The following is a 27,403-nucleotide window of genomic DNA, read 5'->3' on the forward strand; positions in this document are numbered from 1 at the left end:
CTCCTCCTCTTCTTCCTGCGCTCTGGAATCCTGGTCATCTAGGCATTGTCAGTCATGGGCTCCTTTTCCTGGCATGGGCCTCAAATTGGACCAGTCATTGGTTGACCACTTACACAAGTTCGGTGCCATCATTACCCTAGCACATCTTGCAGGCAGAAAAGATTGTAGGTCGAAGGTCTTGTGGCTGCATTGGTGATCCAGTCCCACCACTGGAAGCCTTGAAAACCTCGCCTTGTTACAGAACATGGACAGTTCAGGCTCTATATCCTTCATTACTAGGAGTCCTAGCAAATGTCACCCTTGTAGATTCCTGAGAGTTTCCCCTGCAGTAGGTTTCTTACATCAGCCCCCAAATGCCCTCCAATCCCAGACTTCAGTCCCTGTCTCTCTCCTTCCATCCCCCACATGATCCTTCCTATACTCATCCCCACCCACCCCTAGTGCACCCAAAAAATCCATTCTGTTTCCCTTCTCAGGGAGATTCCTGTCCCCCTTAGAGCCCTATTTATTAACTAGCCTCTCTGGGTCTGTGGATTGTAACATAATTAACAGCTATTAATTCTTTTAACAGCTAATATCCACTTATTAGTGAGAACATATCATATTTGTCTTTCTGGGTCTGGATTACCTCACTCAGGATGATGTTTTTCTAGTTCCATCTATTTGTCTTAAATTTCATGATGTCATATTTTTAAACTGCTGAGTGATACTCCATTGTGGAAAGGTACCACAATTTCTTTATTCTTAGGTTGAGGGACATCTATGTTGTTTCTAGTTTCTGGCTATTATGAGTAAAGCCGCCATGAACAAAACTGAGCAAGTTTCTTTGTGGTAGGATGGAGCATCCTATGTGTATATGCACAAGAGCTGTATAGCTGTGTCTTGAAGTAGATCAATTCCCAATTTTCTGAGGAACTGCCATATTGATTTCCATAGTGACTGTACAAGTTTTCATTCCTATCAGCAATAGAGGAGTGTTCCCTTTGCTCCACATCCTCCCCAGCATGAGCTATTACTTGTGTTATTGATCTTAGCCATTCTGACCCTTGTGAGATGTAATCTCAAACCAGTTTTGTTTTTTATTTCCCTAATGGCTAAGATACCAACCAACATTTATAAGTTGGGAAGAAAGGGAGAGACATGCTGAAATTGAGTTGATTTTTATTTCATATTTCAAGCTGTTCAGAGAATTGATGTTGTTTCTTATATACTTTTGCAATGTTCTCCATATGCAGTTAAAAAGTCAAATACATACTACATATGTAGTCACATATATGATGAGCTTGAGTTAAGAAGGCCAGGCTACATACTACATATGTAGTCATATATGAGATACTCGAGTTAAGGTCAGGCTATGTACTACATGTGTAGTCATTTATGAGACCCTCTTGTGTTGAGAAGGACAGGCTTTATAATTTCATGGTCAGGAATGGCCAGGGACTTTGTTGCAGTCCAAGACCTCCAGAGATACAGCAGTCTTGAATTTCAGAAAGAAAATTCAAGTTGAAATTATGAGCATGCCCAGTTGTGCCAAAAAAATTTTATGTGCTAAGAGTTGATCAATTCGTTACAAACATTCCAGGTAATACTTATAAACAACTTATTTATTAGGCATCCAACTGTTTTCAGTGTCTCCTGCTTATCACTTCTGGAGTTACTAGTTACAATTTATTTCTTCATTTACATCTCATTATCCTGCTTTTTAGTAATCCTGCTTTTATTTTGGTTGATTGTTTAAATTATGTACAAACAGAAGTGTACAGTACTAATTTAAAAGTTGTTCTCACTTTGTAAAAATAGTTGTTTTCATGGTTAATTTTTTAGACATTTACTTCTTTGTCTTTTAAAATTTGCCTCAATTCTAATTCCCAGAGCATGGACTAGGTTATGCCTGGTCACCATCCATCTTAAATGTGACTGTGGGTGATACTGTGGTGTGGCACTGGCAAGCACACCCCTTTCTTAAGAATATAGGGTACAGAGTATTCTCAGTCTCCAGCCCTGGAAGTGTGACTTATGATGGCAAAGGATTTACAAATGGCAGGCAAAAATCTGTATCAGGTATGTCTCTGTTTTATTGAAGTTTTCATCATGCTCCTTTTTCTTAGATTTGGCAAATATGCTTACATAAATTAGTCATACAAATAAAACCATGAAGTAGTTTACCTGGCATTTTAGACCTGCTTAAAAATATTATAAATAATTGTAAACAATTATCTTAAGTGTACTATAATTGATTCTGGTCTTTATTATCTTCATTGATGCCATGATAACTGACCAACTGAAACGTGTGTCATTCAGCAAAGTACAATGAAAGAGGACTGTATGTTCCAGTCACACAGATCTGACAATAAACGATGAGCTTTTGTTCCTGGAATCAGCTTATCAGCATCTCTTATAGAACAGCTGAGAGTGAATGTGCCTTTCAGATTGACTAGTTTGTTCAATGCTTATAACAGTATGTTTACACTTTCAATGTATGTTATTTTACTTTAAAATTAGGCCTGACTTTCTATAGTTTTCTTTAAAAAATAAAGCTGGATCTCACCTTTTTCTATCACAATATATATGTGTATGTATCCCTTTATAGTTAGTGAATCATTCTTTAACACTTCCCTTTGAGCTATTAGACACATGAAAAATAAGAAAATTTTCATCTGCACGTACATTTAAATAATTTCTAATTTCCTCACATAGTTTTCAAAGACTCATTAATGGCTAATATTTCTTGTGTACAATCTTATTTTATGGCAGGTTCATTTTCCTACCAGTTTACTTCTCCTGGAATCTATTACTACAGCAGTGGATATGTTGATGAGACTCTCTCCACAGCTCTCCAAGGAGTCATTAACGTTTTACCAGCTGAAACCAGGCACATTCCCCTGCACCTGTTTGTGGGAAACATTGAAGCAACATATGCTCCAGGTAAGATGGTTAAACATGGAAATTGCTCCAGATAACCCAGGCTTAAAGTGACCTTTGTAGAGTAGATATCAGATGACTGGGTCTACCCTGTGTTTGTCTTTTCCTAAGGCTAGAGGGTATTTTGTAAAATTACTCTGTTAAAAAAAATACCCAAATCTCCAGAATTTAAAACCACATGCCTCCTTCATTAAAGTAAACTGAAGTCTGAACGCAGTTCTTGTTTTAGGATGGTGTACATGGCTTACAGATCATTCTTTTGTCTAAAGCAGACCCAGGGAATTTGCACTTGGCAAGTACTGCAACAGGCTGCCTATCAACAGAACCCCTGTGTGGCCTGAATGACACCATGGTTAAAAATTCAAATAAATTATTCTTTGAGCTTTCAAATTGTATTTCGCCATCTATAAGCAACATTACTCCCTCTACGGGAACAGTGAATGAACTTATAACTATCAGTGGACATGGCTTCAGTAGTCTTACATGTGCTAATAAGGTAAGCAAATCAAATCTCTTCTTCTCCCTGTCTACTCAATGAAAAGAAGATACTATGACCACAATCTTCTAGTTTAATTTCATCAGATTTGTGATCTATAATTGGCACACTACTTACTCAAAGTTTACAGCTACAAATATTTGTGTATATTTAATGGTATATTAATGGAGTTGTATACTTGTGACTGAAATAAGTTTTAGAACATGTCATAATCATAAAAGAAATCTCCTTGGGCATCACTCACCTCCTTCATACATTTTGGTACTCTAGTAACCACTAATCTGTTTTCTTCACTATAGATTTGCCTATTCTGAACATTTTTCTATGATATAAAGTTCTTTGTGAACAACTATTTTTATTTGATGTAATATATTTGAAATTTCATTCATGTTTCAGTACTTCATTTCTTTTCATGGCTAAATAGATACTTCATTGTATGGCATGTATATCACATCAAGTCTATTCATTTATCCAGTTTATGAGTATTTAGTTTTTATACTTTTTGGCTAATGTGATAGCATAGATATTAACATATTTGTGCAATGATGACATTACTTTTAAAGTCAATTTAAGATATGTCTTCATCAATTCCCCAAATTAATTTTATGGATGCAAATTTTTCACAGAGTTATCTTTTTAAAAATATAATTGATGCTAATACAAACATAAATTTCATATGAGAGTTGTGTATTAATATACTTTATTTCATATTCATTTCTCTTCCAGGTTACAATTGGTAGCTACCCTTGTGTTGTAGAAGAAAGTAGTGAAAATACTATTATGTGTCATATCGATCCTCAAAACTCAATGGATGTTGGCATCAGAGAAATTGTTACTTTGATTGTCTACAACCTAGGCACTGCTATCAACACAGTGCCCAGTGAACTTGACAGGCGGTTTGTACTTTTGCCGAACATAGATATGGTGTTGCCAAAAGCAGGGTCAACTACAGGAATGACGAGGGTGACCATCCAAGGCTCTGGATTCATGGTTTCTTCTGCCGATGTACAAGTCTTTATGGGAGATTTCCCATGTAAAGTTCTAACTGTGAGCTACACAGCTGTTGAATGTGAAACTTCTCCTGCTCCCCAACAACTTGCTCTTGTAGACCTTCTAATACATGGAGTACCTGCCCAATGTCAGGGCAACTGCAGCTTTTCATATCTAGAAAACATTGCTCCTTATGTAACAAGAGTCTTCCCAAATTCTATCAAAGGATCGGAAAATATCCTTATTGAAGGAGAGGGTTTTGGGACAGTGTTGGAAGAGATTTCTGTATTTATTGGAAGTCAACAGTTCACAGCAATAGAAGTTAACCAAAATAACATTACTGTTCTTATGACTCCACTAGCTGCTGGACGTCATTCTCTCCATGTTGTGGTTGGGTCTAAGGGCTTGGCTCTGGGAAACCTGACTGTCAGCAGCCCGCCAGAAGCTTCTGCGTCACCAAGCTCTGGAAGCATTGCTGGTGGAACCACTTTGAGGATCACAGGCAATGGCTTTTCTCCTGGCAACACCACAGTTACTGTTGGGGATAACCCTTGTCAAATTGTTTTCATCAACTCTAGTGAGGTCTACTGCAGCACCCCAGCTGGGAGGGCTGGTACAGTAAATCTGAAGATCTCTGTTAATGCAGTCATTTACCCACATTTGCCATTTACATATACCATGGAGGATACTCCATTTCTCAAAAGAATCATCCCAAATAGAGGTATTCCAGTATCTACATGCCTTTTTAATGTATTGATGTCATATTCATCATTATGGAGTTATGATACTAAAGTATATCTTTTGCTTAGTCATATTGAAGCCAATTAATACAATCCATGGGATTCAACTTCTTCACAGTCTCTATTTTGTACTCTTTTCATGCATTCTCAATATAAAATTCCAACTTTTATATAAGAACACAGTGTCCATCAACTTGACCTAAATTACAAATGAGAGAGAAATAGATGACTGTCTTAGGAGCAAAATGAGTAGTTTATGTCATTAATACTGATATGGCACAAGAAATAACTATTAACATTCATGAATCTTTTAACCCAGATAATTATACAGAGCATTTTATTTCTATAAACTCCAACTGATTATTGTTGGAACAACAGAATTCTTTATGAGGAAGTGACGTAGTCAGATGGAGATGGCATCTTATTCTTTGCCATGTGCCACTGTTTCTGATCTTCATGCTATTTGAATATTCGTCATCTGTGTGAGGTACTGGTGAAATTATTAAGGCCACTCCACATATAGTTAAAAGGGAGGTTTATTTTGTGGGGTAACTTACAAGTGAAGGGATAGTTTACAGGGTCTGGGAAAGGTGTAACACAGTCCGGCAGTGTTCTCTGGAGAACTCTGCTTGATCTACTTCCAGCATCCAGGGTCCAGGAACCAAGAGAAGCCCCCACATCCAGATCCCGGGTCTTCAGCGTCCTCTCTCAGCCCCACCTTATAGGTGTGACTGTTACCAAAGCCTCACCGGGGGTTGGAACTTCCAGGTCAAAGCTGGAATGGCTACTCACTACAGTGAGGGATCCTAGAAAAGCAGCTGCAGCATAACTTAAGTCAATAGAATGGCTGTTTTAGCTTGCTTTCTACTGCTGGGAAAACACATCATGACTCAAAGCAACACACAACTCATGTAGAAAAGGGTTTATTTGGTGAACACATCCTTATTACAGTCCATCATATAAAAAGGTCAAAGTAGGTACTAAACGCAGGAACTTGGTGACAGGTTCTGAAACAGAGGCTGTGGAGGAGCACTACTTAATGACTTACTCTTCATGGTTTACTCAGCCTTCTTTTTTATACCACCTGGGACAACCTGCCCAGCTGTGGCACTTGCCCAGGGCTGGTACTGGCCGATTGGCCCAGGCCTTTGCATATCAATCATTAATCAAGAAAATGCTCCATAGACTTGCCTTCAGTCAATCCAGTGAAGATGTTTTTCTCAACTGAGGTTCCCTCTTCACAAATGACCCTAGCTTGTGTCAGGTTGACAAAACAGTAACTAGCACAATGGTCTTGATGTCTGAGTTAACTTCACAATGACATTTGGACATCTCTTTCCCTTAACATCACTTTCACTATTATATATGTACTTACCTACTGACAATTAAAGAAATTCATTAATCATATATAACTAAGAATGTTAAATAAAATAAGAGATTCAAAATGTCTCTTTTAGTTTGTAATACTGGGAAATATATTTATTATGTGTGGGTAAGATGCACTCACCACCCTCAGGAAGTTTACAACTAAATTTTGCTTTAAAACTGAGCAAATATGTTTATTTGGAGGCACCCAGTCATCATAAAGTGGCACGTCTACTTGATGTCACTGAAAGTAATGGCGTTTGTTTCTTGCTTCCACAACAATTCCTCCTTCCATCTCTGCCTTTGAATGTGTCCTCTAAAGAATGGCGTGACAAATAAGAAATGAGTAGAAAGTGAGACCTGAGCCGCTTGATTTAGTGATGAGACAGGCTTTTGATCACACTAAAAGAATATAGCATTTCAAATGTCAAACAGAATTTTAACCTTTTTAAAACAATTTTAGCATATATTTGAAAATATTGCTAGCATGAACTATTTTATTCACATGTGTAATTTCATGGTAATGACTCATAATTATTTCTGTTTTCATAATTGTTACTTCATTAGTCAATCATGAAGTAATTTTTATTATAAGAATTAAATATAACTACTTGTAAATTTTAATTTGTAATAAGCTATAAAGATCATTATCTATTCATGTAAAATTTAGGTATTTTGGTACCCTGTTGTAATGCCCTATGCACTTTCCATGTTTACTGCCCTCAATGTACACATGTTAAAAACAAACAAACAAACAAACAAAGAAACAAAGAAATTAGCTAATTACATGAAGGTGAGATTGGCGACATAAGCAGAGGTATCAACAAGTAAATTCCTGTTGGGCTTGCTTAGAAAAAACAATGAACTTAGCCGGGCAGTGGTGATGGCGCACACCTTTAATCCCAGCACTCGGGAGGCAGAGGCAGGCAGATCTCTGTGAGTTCGAGGCCAGCCTGCTCTACAGAGCAAGATCCAGGACAGGCACCAAAACTACACAGAGAAACCCTGTCTTGAAAAACCAAAAAAGAACTTTACTCAATAAATGAGATATCATTAAATAATTTCAGCAGAAATGGCAGACTATGAATAATTAGCTTAATGATTACTTAAAGACATCTATGTCATGACTTGGACAACAAATAATTCAGATTTGGATGAGATAAAATTGGAAAGCAAGAAGAAAACTCACATGTGCAATATTTGGTCTTATAGATATAGTAATTTGATATAAAATAATAGTGTATATGGATAAAGAGGGGCTATATAAGGAGGGCAATATTCTTCAACATCTTGGAGTCTCTATCTTCCTTGATAATTAAATCAATATAAGATTGGCAGAAAAATAGACTAAAATATTTTTATATGTATACAATGACTTCACATGAAAATGAAAGCACAAAGGAAGTTATAATTTTTATTTTATTATTACGTGTATAAGTGTTTTGCTTACAAGTATGTATGTGTGCCACTTGTGGGACCATTGTGAGCCATCATGTGGATGCTGGAAATCAAACCCACATATTCTGGAAGAGCACCAGTGCTCTTAACTGCTGAGCCTTATCTCTGGCCCTGCAAAGATAGTTGTGCTTAACTGCCATTACACAAAGTAAGAGGTGTTTAACACTAACTAGAATACATGGCGAGGCTGAAAAATGAAAGTGTTATTTTATCAAAAAAAGAATTAAAAGAACAGATTAAAATGAACTTTTGGGTTTTGTATCTATTTAAGTTCTTAACAGCAACATTTTCTTTAAATTAGTTTCATTTCCTCTATTTTCAACTGTAACTAATTAACTACATATCATGACATATTGTTTTTCTCAAAGTGTAGCTCCTGAACATATATGAGCAAAAGAAAGTACAGCTTATTCTCAAAAAAATTGCTACGATCAAAGGAGAAAATAGCACAAAATGCTAAGTTTCCTGCTCAGAAATCCATAGTTCCCTCTCTAGATCATTCTTCCCTCTTTCTGTTTTCTCTACTGGTCTAAAAAGATAAGTCACAAGTAATGAAAGCATAATAGGCTGTTATATATTATAGTAAAAAATATATATAACACATCCTGTGTTATGTAGTTTTTAAACACTGGATATTATTTTGGTTTGGTTTGGTTTTCAAGATAGGATTTCTGTCCTGGAATTTGCTCTGTAGACCAGGCTAGCCTTGAACTCAGTGATCTAGAGTTCTGCCTCTGCCTCTAGAGTGCTGGGGTTAAAGGCAAGCCAAACTCAACTGGATATTATTTTATTCACAACAGTAAAGCTACATATTTAAGTGCATATAGAAACACTAGCATGTGGTACGCATTTACACTGTTTCCTTTTTGTTTTAAGGTCCACCAGGAACTGGAGTTGAAATAACGGGGTCTAATCTTGGATTTGATATCTCTGAAGTTTCAGTGACGATAAAAGACAGTGCGTGTAATGTGACTACTGTCAATGAGAGTTTGTTACAGTGCATTGTGGGAGAACATGCAGGCGGCATTTTTCCTGTGTCGATGCTTCACAAGACAAAAGGCTCTGCCCTCTCCTCCATTGTATTTGAGTACCCACTTTATATTCAGAATATTGATCCAAGACAAGGTGATCAGATGGTTTATATTATTTCAGTACTCATTTAGAAATATATTCTTTTTTTTTTTTTTTTTTTTGGTTTTTCGAGACAGGGTTTCTCTGTGTAGCTTTGCGCCTTTCCTGGATCTCGCTTGGTAGACCATGCTGGCCTCAAACTCACAAAGCCCTGCCATAACTTGTACTTCTTATAAGCATAAAATTACTTCATTTGTCCAACAAAGTAATATATAAGAATATTAATAATCATTCCAAAATAATGTTTTATATTTCTCTTACTACTGACTGTATCATTTAAAGCTTTCCAATTTTATATTGTCAAGTTTCAAGAGGAAATTTTAAAATCATATTTAGTTTAACTGGAATATAGTTGTTTCCATAGAAAATAATGTTTCTAGTTTAAAATTTATGGTTATAAACCTCCAAAAAGTATGATGAAAATGCTCAAAGTAGTAATGTTACATGTATGTCTTGAGTTCTCTGAAATGTTTTGTGACATCTCTTTTAAATTAAATTTTAGTTTCTAGAATAAGTTACCAGAAATAATATTTATTCATTGAAAATTTAAACACTACAATTAAAAGATATTTGGTTTTATTAATAATATAATAAACTTCAATCTAAGAAAGTTCATGTAGTGTAATTTCCTTTTCAGATGTTTAACTAAAGCAAATATGTACAGAGAGAAAGTTTTCTGCATATTCACTCAGTTTTATCTTGCTCAGGGAGCTTTGGTGGTGGCCAAACCATGACTGTGACAGGCGCTGGATTTGATCCACAGAATTCTGCTATATTGGTCTGTGGCTCCGAATGTGCAGTGGACAAACTTGGATCTAACACTACAACCCTGTTTTGTGAGATTCCACCTAATAATGGTAAGTACTCAAAAAAAAGGGCAGCCCTTGAAAAATGAAAGTTTTAGGACGATTAGACTCTTTTCTCAAGTTGTTGAATTCTTCTGACGAAGCTCAGTCCAATTTATGACCTCAAGCAATTTGGTCAGAACTTTACTTTCTATCTTTGTAACTCCGAAGACTTCAGTTTGAGACATCAGTTGGTGGCTGGCTCTTAACTGGGCATTCGAATGGAGAACATGTCTATGGTTCTTGTTAATTTTCTTTAAAGGCAGCTAATGAACACTGAGAGAGGGACAAATAATATTCTCCAGGGAGGAGCACACTAACTGGTTATCCAGTCCCAAATGGTCAGCCCCCCAAAACATAAATGAGTAACATTACCCAGATTGATCATGTTGTATTTAGAAATATATATATGTAAATATGTATATATACATGAATGCAATAATAATTAATGGAAAGAAAAACTATAAATTTGAAAGAGAGCAAGGAACAGCATATGGGAGGGTTTGGAGGGAAAGAAAAACAAGGGGCAAATTATGTATTTATAGTATAATCTTAAAAGATGAATTAGTACAATTCTTTTGTGTACGAACCTCGGCAGTCATCAACAGGATTTGAGTCCTAAGCATTTCTTTGGGAAAGCTTTTGAACCTCTCTCTGCCTCAGATTCTTCATGTACCCAATTGGGTTTCACTTAATGGCATTCTTCATAGTTATTGTGGGGTTAATATATGTAGAAGGATATCTGTGACATGATACATGACTTTCTGTTATTATAATTCTTATTTATTTTTACTGATTGAAAAATAAATCCTAAACTCTGGGTAATCCCTGAATCTCAAATTTTCCACTTCTTTTTTACCTCACTAAGTAACTAGGCTTCTGTCTACTCCAGTTTTTCTGTTAAATGGAGAGACAGTGTTAGCCCAATTTGGTTCGTTGTGAATCTCAACTATCTACTATGATGTAAACATTTTTCATGATTATTTAACAAAATTTAAGAAGGTATTTATGTGACTTTTTAGACCTTGTGCTTACTAGGCAAGTGCTCTACCACTGAGCTAAATCCCCAACCCTCAACACTAGAGTTTATATCTTGATAAAATTATGCAGCAGTACCGTGAAAGTAGTCAGGTTGTGAGTCTCAACACTGGCTCCTCTTCTTTTGTTTTTGTTACATGGGCTCCTTGTGTTTTGAATCCTCCCCTGCCTCCTCTGGTGCCTAGGCTTCTGACTCTCCTTTTCCCAATTCTAATTTGCGATGCTGGACCTGCTAGGACTAGATAAGTAAGATGGCAGGTTTGCAGAATTGTCCACAAGAGCAGTTCTGAGAGAAAACTGAGGGGGATTTCTTTTTCCTCTTTCTCCTTTCCTTGTTACTAGTGTATATAGGTTCTGTGATTTTTTTTTTTATAGCTGTTGCTAGAGGACTTTGCTAGCTCATGTACAACCTAAGTGAAGTGCTCATAGGATATGCAGGATTATAATTAAATTATTTAGGGGTTTGGGGCAGTCTGGGCCTAGTGGCAGAAGTGGTCTCAGTTCGAGTCCCTTCTCATAGGCAGGGGACCTGATCAAGCCTGTGGAGTGAGTGTGGTCAACGGGAAGGACTCATCCCAGTCCACGGTGCTGTTTATGTACAGCTTGTCTCTGACTCCACTCATCGCCGAAGTATCTCCCAGGAGAGGCAGTACCGCAGGAGGCACAAGACTTACCGTCACAGGATCTGGATTCAGGTACTGTTCACACAGGCACACACCAACATGCTTCCAGAGGCAAGCCATTAGTTACACTCGCTCTCTCCTAAGCCTCACAGTAGTCAAGTACAGTCTCATAATGTGGACCTTTCCGTCTGTTAAGTCACGCTTGAGGTATCAAACAGAACTAACAGCCTGTATTCACAGAATACATACTCTGTGCTAGAGATCTTCCTACCCACACAAGGTTCCTTCTCTGCCACGTAAGGTGTTTATCCCACTTAACGTTCAGGAGGCTAAAGTTCAAGAGATGAGCTGACTTGCCCCAAACCAGCGATAAGTAGACAAACACAAATCACTTGTTATGCTTTCCTCACCAGCTCCTCTCCAACCACAATATGTTTCATTGGTGGAAAAGAAACATCTTTTCCCTCATCAAATCCATTCCTTTGCAAAAGCCAGGCTCTTTTTCAGATGCCATTACTCAGCGGCACTGCCGTCATCTTTCAGTAGATAAAGCTGACTTCAGAGCATAGCATGCAGGACAAGTTTAGTTTCTCAAGTGTTTTCAGTAACTTTGAACTCACGTTTCAAGTAGAGGTTACATTCTAAGGCTGGTGAGTGCGCTCAAAACATTGCAAAGGAAATAAATCCATGAGCAACTTCTACAATTTGTAAAATGCAGCTATTTAGAGACCACAAAGAATGTTGATGGCTTGAGCCTAGGCAGGCTTTCCTTTAATATTGGAACATTAACTCGTTTGTACATTTCTATATAATGACATCTTAAAGTCTTTTTTTTTTTTTTTACTTTTTTCTCAACAAATATTTCTGAATCTTAATATAGTGTCACCCTGCACTTTGATAGACCACAGGGCATGATCACTGATTTTACAGTAACATATGAGTGCAGGGCTTTTAATATGTGAAGTAGAAATTCAAGATGAGCATGTATGGTTAACTATTTCTTCCTTTGCAGTGAAAACACACAGGATGTTCATGTCTCCATAGCCAATGACAAATGTGATGTCCAGTACTCCAACAGGACACATATCATCTGCATGACAAGTGCTCATTCTCCTTCAGGGTGGGCGCCAGTTCATGTCAGCATCCAAAACATCGGCATGGCCAAATTGGTAATATAGCAGTTGCATGTAGTAGTCACAGCAATGCAAATCTAGCTCCCTGGAGGTTGGCAGATTGCTAGTGGATATCTTATTTTCATGGCTCCAACAAGTAATTTAACTCTTCCTGTACTAAACTTAAGCAATGTACATTTTTTTGTGTTTTATCATTCATGTTTTATTTTATAATTTTAACTTTTTATAATCATGGAATAATTGAGTCATCTGTAACATCTTTAAAGTGAGTTTCATTTCATTACTTCGATAAATGTATTTTGTTCTATATTTTTTTTGAGAAATTTTCTGATAAATCCTCTGAATTTTATGGCTTCTTTACACATTGTTACAGGAGAACGCTGACTTCTTATATGTTGATGTTTGGTCTGCCAACTCCTCATGGGGAGGAAATCCCCCACCAGAAGAAGGGTCACTTGCTGTTATTACAAAAGGACAGATAATTCTGCTGGACCAAAGCACCCCTATTCTGAAAATGTTACTCATTCAAGGTAAATTTGTGGAAATCTATTGCAGGAGACCAGCTCCCTCTTACTCCTCTAGGGTACTCTTGAGCGGGGAGAAATGTGGAATTAGTAGATAGAGGGATAGAGAGAGAGACAGATAGAAAACATAGGAAAACCTTGGGAGGGCCTGGGTCTCAACCCACCAGCCCCCTTTGTCCCAACTAAAGGGCTTTTTTTTTTTTTTTTTTGGTTTTTCGAGACAGGGTTTCTCTGTGTAGTTTTGGTGCCTGTCCTGAATCTCACTCTGTAGACTGGGCTGGTCTTTAACTCACAGAGATTCGAATTCACACAGATGGGCCTGGCTCTGCCTCCCAAATGCTGGGATTAAATGTGTGCACCACCACTGCCCGTCACTAAAGAGATTTTTAAAAGAATGCCAAGGGGTGAGGCAAAAGACCTCCCCCAGCACAGCAAGTATAGACTGTAGATGTAACTGTCTTGTTAAATAAGGAACACAGAGCCAATTGCAGAGTTAAAAGCCAAGAGGTCAGAGCAATAGCTGAGAGCTGAAAACCTTACCCTTCACTGCTGCTCTGTCTTTCCTCTCCACCAGAGAGCTACTTCCTGTGTCCTGTCTTTTATATAGACTTTCTGTTCTGCCTTCTCATTGGTTGTAAACCCAGCCACATGACCTCCTTGTCACTGCCTGTCTATACAGAGTTCCAGGTCTTCTATGGTTGGTATTGAGATTAAAGGCTTGTGTTTCCATGCTGGCTGTATCCTTGAACACACAGAGATCCTGCCTAGCTCTGCCTCCCAAGTGCTGGGATTAAAAGGCATGCACCACCACCGCCCAGCTTCTGCTATGGCTTGCTCTGACCCCAAGGCAACTTTATTAATATACAAATAAAATCACATTTCAGTACAAATAAAATATCATCACATTTCCTCTTTTCTATTTTAATAAAAAGAAAAAAAGGAAAAAAGTTATAACTAAAATGTGTAGTCCATTTGTATTTGACAAATTGAGAGAAAGTAATTCCATTATATATATTTTGACAATGTCCAGTCCAGTAATATTTGATAAACTCAGACAAAAAAATTTCATGGCTTATCTTATTTAAAACAAGTGTTTCCTTTTTAAAAATAGATTCAAAAATTGATCTTTTTTCTTATCATATTCATATTCTCTCTATTTTCTTTTTGGGGACTGGGCTTGCCTGTACTGAATCCACCAAGTTGAATTGAATCCCCAGGGGAGTCTTGGCCTGGAGGAGATGGGAATGGAGGGAAGGGGCTGGGGGAAAGGTGGGGGGGGGGCGGGATGGGGGAGGACAGAGGAACTCATGCCTGATTTGTAAAATTAAAACACAAATATAATAAATAAAAAAGGAGGAAAAAGTTTCAATAATCTACCTTTTGTCATTTTTATATCTTTCCCTTTTTCTTTTTAGTGTAGATCTATCCATTTATCCTATTATTTCTTTATCTTTTTTCCTCAGGGTAGATTCAGTGATCTACCTCATATCTATATACTCCTTTTTCTTTTTTAAACCTCAACTCTATTTTTGGGTTAATTGTCAAGTCCTGCATCATTTGTCCAGCCACTGCATAATGAGAAAGTGCAGGGCTTGTTTCAAGTCCTTGTTCAAGTAGTCTGTCAGGCTGGATCATCTCAAAATTTTCCTGAGTAGTTTGTAGTCCAAAGTCGATCTTTTTGTGGTGTTAATCAGCTTAATGGCTGTATCATAGTCCATGTAGAATCGTCATTGTGGGATCCTGTCATCTTTCTGAAGATTTCAAAGTCACTGTTAGGTATGGTCGTGGTTCTCTGAAGACTTTTTTTTCCCTCCTCTGTGGTTTGGAGCAATCACAGTCTGATAAATGTCTGTCTCTTGGAACCATGAACATTCTTCCCTAAAAGACAATGTCTTCACAGCAATTTCTCCCCACCATTTGTCTTGCCAAACATTTCCAAACTGACCTTTGCCGATGCTTTCTTGTAACATGATGGTCCTGGCAATTCTTCTCTGAACAAGCATTAGTAAACACTTCATCCCAGGTAGCAGCATCACCGCAGTCACCGACACCATGAGCATCCCAAACACCTGGTGATCTTGCATGTGGTCTAGCCATCCCATAATGCAGCCCTGCTGTGTAAAGCAAACTCAGATCTAACTAGAAAACCTTTGTGGGCTCCCACAATCTGTATATTAGACTCTGCTGCTTATTTCTATGAAGTGAATTTAACCAAAATGCATGATTATGAACATTCATCTTTGTACTGGGCTTTAAAAATGTTTGTAATTATGAATTTATTTAGTGTATTGTCACTACCATTCTTCAAACTTTGCTTCATGAAACTTTTTTGTTTCAGTAATAGTATGGGAGGATGGTGGACATCTTGATGTACTCATGTTTAATCGATTGAAATAACATTTCCCATGTTGAAAGTACTGATGTGGTGGATTTTACAGGCTACAAAACTGTAGCAATTCACTGAAGTCAATCTTAACCAACCCAACTGTCCTTAGAAGTTGACTACGATTCTCTCCTTTGCCATGAACCTGATTTCAGTTTTAAACCAGGTTTTCTCTGCTTCTTCATATTTTCACTCTTCTATAATAATGAAAGCACTACAGCAATTACACTTATACACAGAAGAAATATTAAACAGTAATTATAAAGTGCTTAGGGCTTTTGCGTATAAACCTTGGCATATGTGCTTGATGACTACTGTAATTTTATGATTTTATTTAGCTTCTGCAACTATGAAAATGTTCGCTATCTGAAGGTAAAGTTGTCCTATCTTCAAATTGACATCCATCTTATAAAACGGCATCTCAATATATTCTTAACAATGCTACTCAAGCTATTCCTATGGCACAAAATAGTAAAAATTTCTGAGCTAACTTTTTTTTTCTTAAGGTCAGAGCTGACCTTTTATAATGGCTTCTATAAAGATGGCCATGTTGTGGTGATGTGTTTTTGTGCACCTCAATAAAGCTTATCTGAGGTTCAGAGGAAGAAGCCAGCCACTATATTAAATGTAGAGGTTAGGCAATGGAGCACACACCCTTAATCCTAGTATTCAGGAGGCAGAGATTCATCCAGATCTCTGTGAGTTCAAGGCCACACTGGGAACAGAGCCAGGTGTGGTGGCACACACCCTTAATTCCCAGCACTAGTTAACCTTAGAGGACTGGAGGTCTGTACAGACAAGACAGGAAGTGATAGAGCTGGGCAGAAAGGAAAGTGAGGTATCTGGGCAGAGAGAGGAAGTAAGAAGGCAGGGACAGAAGACATATAGGTGTGGGTATACAGGAAGTAGCTCTCTCTGGAGGCTGAGGAGCTGGTGAGGTAACCATTTAGCAATTTGCCTTACACCATATCTTTGTTCTTAATTTATATTTTGAGGCCCAGTTTTACAGAATTAACTTGTATAGTTATACCGTTTAGTGATAATTGAAATAACCCTGGAATTTTTTAAATTGCCCTAGAATTTCTTTTGCTGTCAACTCTTGGGGTCTTGTGACATATTAAACTTTTGTGGTTTATAGGTGGGACTCTGATATTTGATGAAGCTGATATTGAACTCCAGGCAGAAAACATCCTAATCACAGATGGGGGTGTTCTTCAGGTATCGAAAATAATATATTTACCTAATTTTGTTGTTTAAAATACTATTTATAAAATAAATAGTTAATCCCTCCAAATTTTCCTGAAGTTGTCTTTGTTTAGATGGGTTTCATTAGTGTAACAAACTTGCAGGAGGTTGAGTCTCAGGATATTTCTGCATCTTAATAGAGAAAACACAGTGTGTTGTTGAGTGTAATGTAAAAGGAAACTTGCCCTGGGTCAGTCAGCATGCTTTCTGAAGGTGAGCTGAACCCATTTGAAAATTCAGGGCTTAGGGTTGGTTGGGAGGAGCTAGCAAGAAGGCACAACAAGAAAAAGTGGGCAGCACCTGAGAAGCAACACTGGGGGTCCCATTCTAGTCCACACATGTAGAACCATTGGCTCTCATCTCATTTGAGGGACCAGGGTAACTTTGTTTAAAAGCTGAGTCCTTTCGGTATTGATGTTTTCTGTTACAATAGCATACACATGCACCTACACACACATGTAAATGCATACACAGAAAAAATTTAAGGCTTACATGGTGAGAGGAAGACATGAATGACTAGAGAATTCTCAAATGGGAAAGAAAAGGAAAAATAATTACCTTTGCTTGATTAAAAATTGTGAATTGTTGAGTTTTGGATTTCCAGACAAGGTTTGTGAATTCTTTCAGATTGGAACAGAAGCATCCCCATTTCGGCACCAGGCTGTCATTACTCTACATGGGCATCTTAGATCACCAGAGCTCCCCTTATACGGAGCTAAAACATTGGCTGTGCGAGAGGGCACACTGGATTTGCACGGTATGCTGAAGACACTCCAATATTAGCTTCCCAGGCTTCTGCTATCTTGGAATAGTCTCAGTTCCCTCTTTCTTTCTGACTTTCCCCTTAGTCTAGAGGCCCCCACAAGCAAGTCTCAGAATCAAGGTCATGCCTTCCTTCTGGGCCATCTGGTACCCTTTGTATAGCCATTTCAATGGATAGCCAAACACTATTACTTCCATCTGCAATTCCCTATGTACTCTACATACTCATTACTCTGTCTGAAAAGGCACTAATTTTGGAATTAGAAGATGGTAATATCTTCATTTTTATTTCTGAATATAGGACATTTCTAAAATATAAAAATAAATGTTCAGTTATACTTTTCTATAGCAATATCTCAGGAAATTGTCATCCAGTAATGTGGTATGATCATGTTTGAGGTGCCAGGATGACATTGCGTAAGCATGAACTGAGTCATTTTTACACTGATGTCTTCCATATGGGGAAAATCATAGCTTTTTGTGAATATAAACTGCCATGAACAGGAATACTATGACCATAGATGTCCTATGTTGTACTATATATCCATTCTATTATAATTCCTTAAAAGTTTATATGTATGATTTATCTATATATTATCAGTTCAAGCAGTTCATGCTGACAATGATAATGTGAACAGAATTTTTGATGTTTCTATAAATATTTTCACAAACAGAACACATCATTGCAGAGGCAAAATTTACTAATTTCATATATGCATCCATCATTATTATAAAGGCATGTTATTATAAACCTGATGGTTAATTTTCTGAAGCAAGAATTTTTCACCTTTCTTTTTGGAGATAAGTGCTGATATCCTAAGGTAAAATAAGTCTTCCCCCAAATCGACATAATCCAAATGCAGAAAGTTACCCAGAAAACACATCTGAAGAAATGCCCGGTTTGTATTCGGCTTCCAGGTCTGCCCATTCCTGTGGTCTGGACTCGTTTGGCCCGCACTGCAAATGCAGGAGAATGGACTTTGATTGTACAGGAAGCAGTGACATGGAAGGCAGGAGATAGCATCGTGATTGCTAGCACAGGACACAGGTATCTAGCGATGTTGGTTTAAGATACAAACTTAAAAAAAAATTCTACGTAAACGAGGAATGATTTGGAATTCCCTCAAAGTATTTTATTCTAACTTGAGTCATTTGGTAAAGAACTATAAACAGCCAAATACATGTGGGTCAGATGTTAGTCTCTGTGTGATCACCACTGTATTGAGTTTCAGTGACTGTTTTGTTATAGATCTGAACCTTAGTAAATGTGTAGCAATAAACTATTTTACACGGTTAGGTTCTTAGGTGAGATTTTCTTCCCTGGAAAGGAGCATTCTGCTACATTTGAAAGTGTCAGACTGTGGTGCTTTCGCTAAAGACATTCATGAAAATGAAAATGCAAACAAGCTTCTTGGTCTGGGTCACCAGAGGAGCTGCAGGCAGAACTCCTTTGTCCGCCCGGCTTGGTTGGCAGTGTTTCCCACTGAGCAAAACTGGAGGTAGTGATGGAGCAATGAGAGAAGAAATCAGAGAGAGCTAGCAGAACTTGTCACAACTGAAGTGGCCTACACCCCTTAATTTCCATTTAGTTACATATTCTAGCAATTAAGAAATTAAAATACAGTACAGCTGCCCCGAGACTATCAGGGAACAGGGATGAGAGGAACTTTAGTTTAGCTTGGTGTTTAAATTACAGACACTAAGACAGCATGCCGTTATGTTTATCAGCAAACAAAGAGTAGCTACGACAAGAAACAGATCCGCCAAGCCCATGACTGAATTCAAAAATTAAAATGCAAGATGCCATTTTTCGTGTTAAAAATAGGCTTGCAGATGTGAGGGAGAGATAAATATATACTTACAAACTTAGTTCTCTAAGAGCCTCTTTATTCTCCCCTTGGAAGGAAATTTAAATTATATAATGACAAAATAAAAAAGGAGGAAAATCACGGGGCTCGCTAATAGAATAGAAAATTCTTATTTATAGCTTTTCCATGTGGAATAAAAGAGCAGCTTTACAATTTAGGATAGAGCTGGTTTTAAGAAACATGAATTAGGGTTGGAAGCTAGGTTCACAACCAAAACATCAAGAAACATGAGTTAAGAGTTTTCCCATCAAATCTAATTCACTATTCATAGGTGAATTTGTTATGCCCAGATGGTGGAGAACCCCCAAAACCACCATGGAGACCGAATCCCATATACAAAAGCAAAGAGCCTTTATTTTCAAGCTCGGAGCTTGGACTCTGTCTGATACAGCAGTGAGCAGAGAGCTCAGAGCACAGGCAGGGTGGGGTTTTATCATAGCAGAGGTTGACATGAGGGGATTTCCAGGGTTCGGGACCCTGATTGACTGACATTTGTCTAGGGTTATAGGGAAGGTTCAGAATGTCAGGTATTTCCTCTTAGATGTAGGCCTCCCTGGGTGGGGTCAGCTTAAGGCTTTTCCTGGGTCCAGACGTTACCTGCCAGTCAGAAGCCGTGTCTGAGTCTCTAAGCCCATCATGGCAGCTGTGTGGTCAAGCTGTTTTAGGGCACCCCTACAAATCCAATATGAGAATTTATAAAATCAGAGTTAAGAAAACATTTTTTTTCCTGATGCAGAGGTTCAGAGCCAAGCACTGGGCCGGTGCGGGGTGTGTGGTGTGTGGGGCGGGGCCGGGGGGTGATAGACACAATAGCAAAATGTGCCTCAAAGCAAGTGCCTCATGAGCTTAACATGTCACTACCAAAGAAAGAGAAACAAGTTTAGGTTCATATGCCGTTAAAAATGCCATCTCTAACTTCCTAGGGATATAGCTCGGTTGGCAGAGTGCTTACCCGGCATGCGCGAAGCCTCAGCCGCTTCAGCATAGGAACTAGGGCGTGTAAAGCCCAGCACTCAATAGGTCTGCAGGAGGGCAACACTTAAGGGTATCTTCAACTACACAGTGAGTTCAAAGTAAATCTGGGATAGATGAGACTCTAAAAAACAAACAAACAAAAAAACCACTCTCTTTTCTATAGCCTCTTGATCTAAGGCAGTTCAAGAACAGCCTAAACTGCTTCCACATTCCATGAGATCTGATTTTGATTCACTCTTAAACATCCTAAAGTCTCCATCTCGCCCTCTCTCTTTCCCCACAGCTCTTCTTATGGGTCTTTAGGGATTCTAAGTTCCTATGGCCACCTACCATATTGGAAAGCAATTTTGTTTTGTATCTTCTAGTTTCTTTATCCTTAAACAAAATCATTACAGTGTTTAAAATGCCCATGTCCATGTCATGCCAAGCGCCTTTCTTCCCCTTGTAACAGAGTCTAATCCTTTACTTCCAGTGCCCATGATCTTCTTTCCTCCTGCTTATCAAATCCCTTCAGCTCTGCCCTTGAACTTCTTTTCTGTCGGCTTCTCCTGCTTCCAGTTTAACTCCGGTTTCCATATGTGGATGATTGTGGCATCTGTCTTGTTTTGTTAAGTGCTCAGCAGGCAAAATAATTCAAAATAATTCAATGTGCAGCATCCAGAGCTGAGGACTGGATGGAGAGGTACAAAGAGGACAGCAGTATGGTTGTTTTGAGTGCCAACAGAGAAGTGTGCAGGTGGTAATAGCAATCTAGAAGGGTTGCAAAAGAGGAAAGAGTTCATTTTAAATCTAGTTTATATATGACACTGGCATTTTATCCAGTCTTTCAAACTAAGAAAGAATTACAAGAAAAATAAGAACAGAAGAAAAGCTCAGTCCTAAACTCCTAAACTCGCCTGTTCACAGAACCAACTATAGAAGAATGTCTTGGTCCCCTCAGCTTAAACTCAGAGGTCCTTTCTATTTGCTATTTCCAGGGTTTATCTCTATGCCTGGGAAGCAAGCTAGCCCCCAAATTTGCTGAAGAATGAAGTATATGAATATACACGAATTAACATGAGTCGTTTACTGTAGCTAGAATCTTGAGTATGTTGGAGAATAAACTGCACCTGAGTAATTTCTCTGCTTAGAAACTTCTAATGACTTTCCTCTGTGAGTGTTTCTCTGCATTGCTACAATTGATACCTTGGACCAGAGATGATCATGGCTGTGGGAAGGCATCATATATGTTTTCCGGGATGCTGAGAAACCTCCCTGGCTTCTCTCCATTGATGACAGTAACACACTCCTTCCCACCGAAGCTGCTTACAATCATTGCTGGGAGGATGAAATCATTCTCACTGAAGAACCTCTGAGGACTATCCTTAAAGTTATAGATGACTAATTTTTTTGTCCAGTCTGAACAAATCTATCACTTGAATTTGAAATTACTCATAAAACTTACTCTAAGTATAAAATACTTTTCTCAAATATCTTTTTAGAAAGATATGGCATGACATTTTTAAAAAGCACCTTATTTGAGAGGAGGAAGGAGAAACTGGTTGGGATATGAAATAAATTTTAAAAATCAATTAGTTAAAAAATGAATATCAGGTATAATACAGATAAATATTTTTCATACACATGTATGTATTCTATTCTCAAGACTGTTATAATTTTGTCCATAACTTACTTTGTATGAACTGGAACTTTATGTTACTCAGCGCTGTGAACTGAATACAAAATGTCCCCTATAGACTTGTGTTTTTGTAAACTTGGTTCCCAACTGGGGATGCTTTGGAAGGCTGTAGAATCTTTAGGAGTTAGAGCCTGGTTAGAGGAAGCACTGGACATTTCCATTCTGCCCTCTTCTTCCTGGTTGTGGAGGCCACATGACAAGTTGCCTTCCACCTTCCCTGACATGGTAGACTGTATCTCTTAAAGTATATTTTAAAATAAATCCTTCCAGTTAGTTTTATCTTCTTAGATATTGGTCACATCGATAAAAAACTAATCAAGAAAAAAAGAACCTTACCTTATGAGTGAAGTATTCAAATGTGTAAAACAAATATGGCAGATGTGTATGCTAACTTTATTTTTCTTAAAATTTTGCAGACATAGTCAAAGAGAGAATGAGAAACGGACCATTGCATTGGTATCAGCTGATGGAATGAACATAACATTAACTAGACCACTAAACTACACACACTTAGGAATTACTGTCACACTCCCTGATGGAACTATGTTTGAAGCAAGGGCAGAGGTTGGAATTCTTACAAGAAATATCTTAATAAGAGGGTCTGATAATGTAGAATGGAATGACAAAATTCCATCATGTCCTGATGGATTTGACACAGGTATACTTAGCATCCATCATCTGACAGTGATCATGCTAATTTTCAAGACTTGTTGGTTTATATTGAAGTGTATTATTCTATTTTCTACTTTAAAGCATACCATGTAGACATTAAGTATGGAAGTTTAGGAACAATGATGGCTTGAAAGTATCTGCAATGTAATGATAAAAATGATCATTACTGATTCTAATTTGAAGAAATTAGTATGCTTTGAATCCACTGATGAAGTCCCTTTCTAGTCTTGTGATTTCTTATTATATGTTTCTATTCTCAGGATCATTTATTATATGGTCTTGATGACTACAGAGTCATATGTCATCCAGAAGCTATATCACTTAGATTTAGCAAGAAAATGCAGAATACAGTACTTGGTGCTTTATTTAGCAAACCTTTAACAATTCTTTACCTCTTTTCCAAACTCTGTGTTATATATAAGAGTAGTTTCATTGTAGACAGATATTGTAGTGAGTAGTTCATGGACAATGGTGACTAGATGGAAAAGTGGATATATGAGAAGATAAAGAAATATGGGTGTAAATATATAGGTCTATAATTTTTAAGATAGGCTAGGGCAGCTCCAATGCCTTTGAAATTTTGGCCTGAATCATTCTTTGCATGAGGTTCTATCCTGTGCACTGTACGAATCAAATATTAGTAACATTCCTATCACTGTGTCAGCTAAAAATGGTTTCCAGATGTTGTAAAAGTATTCTCTAGAAACAAAATTATCCCTAGTTACAAACCATAGAACTACACTTATGCCCCATAATATCCATGGTTTTCAATAACAAAGGATACTTATTTGTACTCCATCTGTCTGATCTAATATGGGTCAACAAGAGTTCCTTTTCATTATAATCATTTCAGAATTCAGATGGATGTAGGCTTTGTCTCAATATGGGCTTTCATCATCTCAAAAGCAAAGCTGAGATGACTAAAGAGGCAACCCACCACCAATTAATTGGTTAGATTCTGAAATGATGTATATTGTTTCTGTTTCTGTGCCATTGGCCAGAAATAAGTCAACAGCTATGATGAACTTCAAGGGAATGAGTTAGTGAAAGGCCCTGTACACACAGTAGAGAATTATTGAATATTGATGCATCTTAATGATGTGTTTATACTATAAAGCAGAATGTCTTTTGACAAGTTATCTCTTAATATTTTTGTAGTCATTAGTAAGTGATGATATAATACCAGACACAAGTTAGTTAATAGCTTTTTCTTCAAAGGTAAGCATCAGTTCATTGGATTTTATGTTAAATGACCTATTTTCTGATACCATTTTGTCTGCATCAAGTCTCGCAGTAGATATGAAAGTAAGTCTCAAGCTGTCTAAAATGAGAATACTTCCTGTTATGCAAAATGGGCTGTCAGAATCTAGTGCTATACAAGCATAATTTTGTATTATGTTAATTCCCAATTTGAAGATGAAGCTTCAGAAACAATAAACAAAATACAATTATCATTATTCACTCAACCATTCAAATGTTATTTAATACTATCTCTACAATATGCTTTAGAATGTGCAAAGATGAATAAGACAGAGCACTTTCTTATTAGCTAGAAAAAATGATATGAATATGTAATAATTATGTTTCAGAATGAGGTTAAAATTATATGTAAATGAAGAGCTATGAAATGAGTATAAGGAAATTTTTAACAAGCATATTGTTGTAAGGTCTTGAATAATGCATTAAAATATTTTTAAAGGAGAATTTGCTACACAGACATGCCTTCAAGGAAAGTTTGGAGAAGAAATAGGAAGAGACCAATTTGGAGGCTGTATTATGTTGCATGCTCCTTTATCTGGGGCTAACATGGTAACTGGAAGAATAGAGTATGTAGAGGTAAGGACTATTATTGTTAAATCACCAAGGTGTCATACAGTGAATATGTATTGAGCTCCTACTGTTTGCCATACCCTACTTCCAATATGATAGTAGACAGTTATTGAACAATTTTAATATTTTAATTACTTGAACATTCCAAATATTTGTTTCTTTATTTTTAAAGGGATAAATCAAATCTGGCTACATACACAATTCAAAACCTAATAATGGCTTCCTATTACATGTAAAACATAAAGTGCAATTCCTTTTCATGGGAACCATAGGAACTGAATTCTAGCTGTTCATGATTTTGTCACCTGTGACTTGTTCAGGTCAGCGTAGCCATGTGGGCCTCTTTCTGTAACTACGTCAAGCACATTTCTGACTATGCTCACTGCCCTTGTTCAGTTTACAATGCTCATTCATCAAAGCTTGCACTCTTCACATTCTTATTCCCATCGGTTTTTTCTCAATGTTACTTCATAAGAAAGCCCTCTTCTTACCTTGTTCACTTAAAATTGCTACCCAAACTCTTCTTTACCTTTATTTACTCAAGCTCTCATATTTTATGGATTTCAGAATTTTCTTCATGTCTTTTTAATAGCCAAACTTAATAATAGTCAAGACTTATCAGTTATTATCAAGTACTCAGTGAAGAAAGGAGTAGGGAAGGGATTACATACACAATATCAAAATCCAGTAAGCCATTCTGGGCATACTTAGATAGCATTGATAGTGGCAGAGACAACACTTCCATTTTGTCATAGTCTTTTCTTAAGATAAATTACACATGTGACATCTGAGATATGAACTGATTGAGAGTTCCAGAATTGACTTGTATATTAAGTATTAATGATAGTTAACTTTATAGAAAGAAAATAAAAATAAAAAGCTGTTTTGATATTTTCTTTCCTTAGACAACTGGCTTATGTTAAATCATAGATGGCAGCATCTTGTATATTCAATCATAGACAATTAGATAATATAGATAAGTAATCATAGATAATTAGATCACAGACTTGAAAGGACACAGAACTGAATGGTTACTAACTGTGCCTGGTCTGCATTTGTTCCCACTTGGATTGCATCAAGCTTTGCAAATGTGAAGGCACTTGGACAATTTTTAGTTTTTTCATCTGCAAGATGAAGTAAATGGTGACCTCCTACGGTGATGGTAAAGACTGTGACCTTGCATATAAAACAACATCCCAAAATGTTTCTTATGTACAGAAATCAAAGGATCAGGCAAAATAAGACATAGAACTTTGTTTTGTTAAAGAGAAAAGTTCAGTAGTGGAGAGTTTTATTTTATTAAACAAAAGTTTAGTTGCACAGAGGAAGTATAACACAAAAGAATCAAAGACTGGTTTGGGCACACGGTAAAGAGCAAAGCTACTTTCCAACAGTAGTTTGCTTATTCCATTTACGTGCTCCCTCCTTCATTCATGTCCTAACAATTATTGTCTTATTGTTTTGTATTATATCACAGATTATATTTATAATAAAATACTATTTTCAAATAATGACATGAATAATGTGGAAGATGCTAATACAAATATATGCATACCTTAATATGAAATTATTTTGAAACAGGAAATTACTGAACAGTTCTGATTTCTGGCCTGACAGGTGTTCCATGCTGGCCAAGCTTTCCGTTTGGGACGATACCCAATACATTGGCACCTACTTGGAGATTTACAGTTCAAGTCTTATGTAAGAGGCTGTGCAATTCATCAAGCATACAACAGAGCTGTTACAATCCACAATACACATCACCTTCTTGTTGAGAGGAATATTATATATGATATTAAAGGAGGAGCATTTTTCATAGAAGATGGTATTGAACATGGCAATATTCTACAGTATAATTTGGCCATCTTTGTACAACAAAGTACTAGTCTACTGAATGATGACGTGACTCCAGCTGCATTCTGGGTAACCAACCCTAACAACACCATACAACACAATGTGGCTGCTGGTGGCACTCACTTTGGCTTTTGGTACAGAATGAATGACCACCCTGACGGCCCATCCTATGACCGAGACATTTGCCAAAAAAGAGTTCCTCTTGGAGAATTCTTTAACAATACTGTTCATTCTCAAGGGTGGTTTGGACTGTGGATTTTTGAAGAATATTTCCCCATGCAAACAGGATCTTGTACTTCTACAGTGCCAGTGCCTGCTGTCTTTAATTCACTCACTGTCTGGAATTGCCAAAAAGGAGCTGAATGGGTCAATGGAGGGGCCCTGCAGTTCCACAACTTTGTAATGGTGAATAATTACGAGGCTGGAATTGAGACCAAGAGGATCCTGGCTTCTTATGTTGGGGGATGGGGAGAAACCAATGGAGCTGTGATTAAAAATGCCAAAATTGTTGGTCATCTTGATGAACTGGGAATGGGGCCTGCGTTTTGCACTTCGAAAGGCCTGGTTCTCCCATTTAGTCAAGGCCTGACTGTGTCATCTGTGCGCTTTATGAATTTTGACCGTCATGACTGTGTGGCTTTGGGAGTAACATCAATCACTGGGGTTTGTAATGACAGATGTGGAGGCTGGAGTACAAAGTTTGTCGACATCCAGTATTTTCATGCACCAAATAAGGCTGGCTTTCGATGGGAACATGAAGCAGTACTGATTGACGTTGACGGTTCACTTACAGGTAATATTATTCTTCACTCTGTGATGAAAATACATCAGTTTGTGTGAAGTTGAATGGTTAAGGCTGATTCACCAGGAT

At 37.4% G+C, this 27,403-nt stretch overlaps 1 protein-coding gene across 1 annotated transcript in view; it reads left to right on the forward strand.

The window, feature by feature from the left end:
• The window catches only part of Pkhd1l1 (PKHD1 like 1), a 158,587-nt gene that overhangs the window by 61,997 nt on the left and 69,187 nt on the right, over positions 1-27,403 (forward strand). The window contains exons 35-49 of the mRNA XM_036207672.1: positions 1,873-2,061; positions 2,755-2,925; positions 3,192-3,418; positions 4,145-5,129; positions 8,848-9,096; positions 9,810-9,959; positions 11,506-11,680; positions 12,621-12,777; positions 13,115-13,271; positions 16,787-16,866; positions 17,521-17,650; positions 18,574-18,703; positions 22,593-22,834; positions 24,548-24,684; positions 26,296-27,325. Of these exons, the coding sequence (XP_036063565.1) occupies positions 1,873-2,061; positions 2,755-2,925; positions 3,192-3,418; positions 4,145-5,129; positions 8,848-9,096; positions 9,810-9,959; positions 11,506-11,680; positions 12,621-12,777; positions 13,115-13,271; positions 16,787-16,866; positions 17,521-17,650; positions 18,574-18,703; positions 22,593-22,834; positions 24,548-24,684; positions 26,296-27,325 (4,209 nt within the window). The remainder of the gene's footprint in view (positions 1-1,872; positions 2,062-2,754; positions 2,926-3,191; positions 3,419-4,144; positions 5,130-8,847; positions 9,097-9,809; positions 9,960-11,505; positions 11,681-12,620; positions 12,778-13,114; positions 13,272-16,786; positions 16,867-17,520; positions 17,651-18,573; positions 18,704-22,592; positions 22,835-24,547; positions 24,685-26,295; positions 27,326-27,403) is intronic.

This window comes from Onychomys torridus, chromosome 16 (assembly GCF_903995425.1).
Source record: "Onychomys torridus chromosome 16, mOncTor1.1, whole genome shotgun sequence".
Classification (NCBI taxonomy): Eukaryota; Metazoa; Chordata; class Mammalia; order Rodentia; family Cricetidae; genus Onychomys; species Onychomys torridus.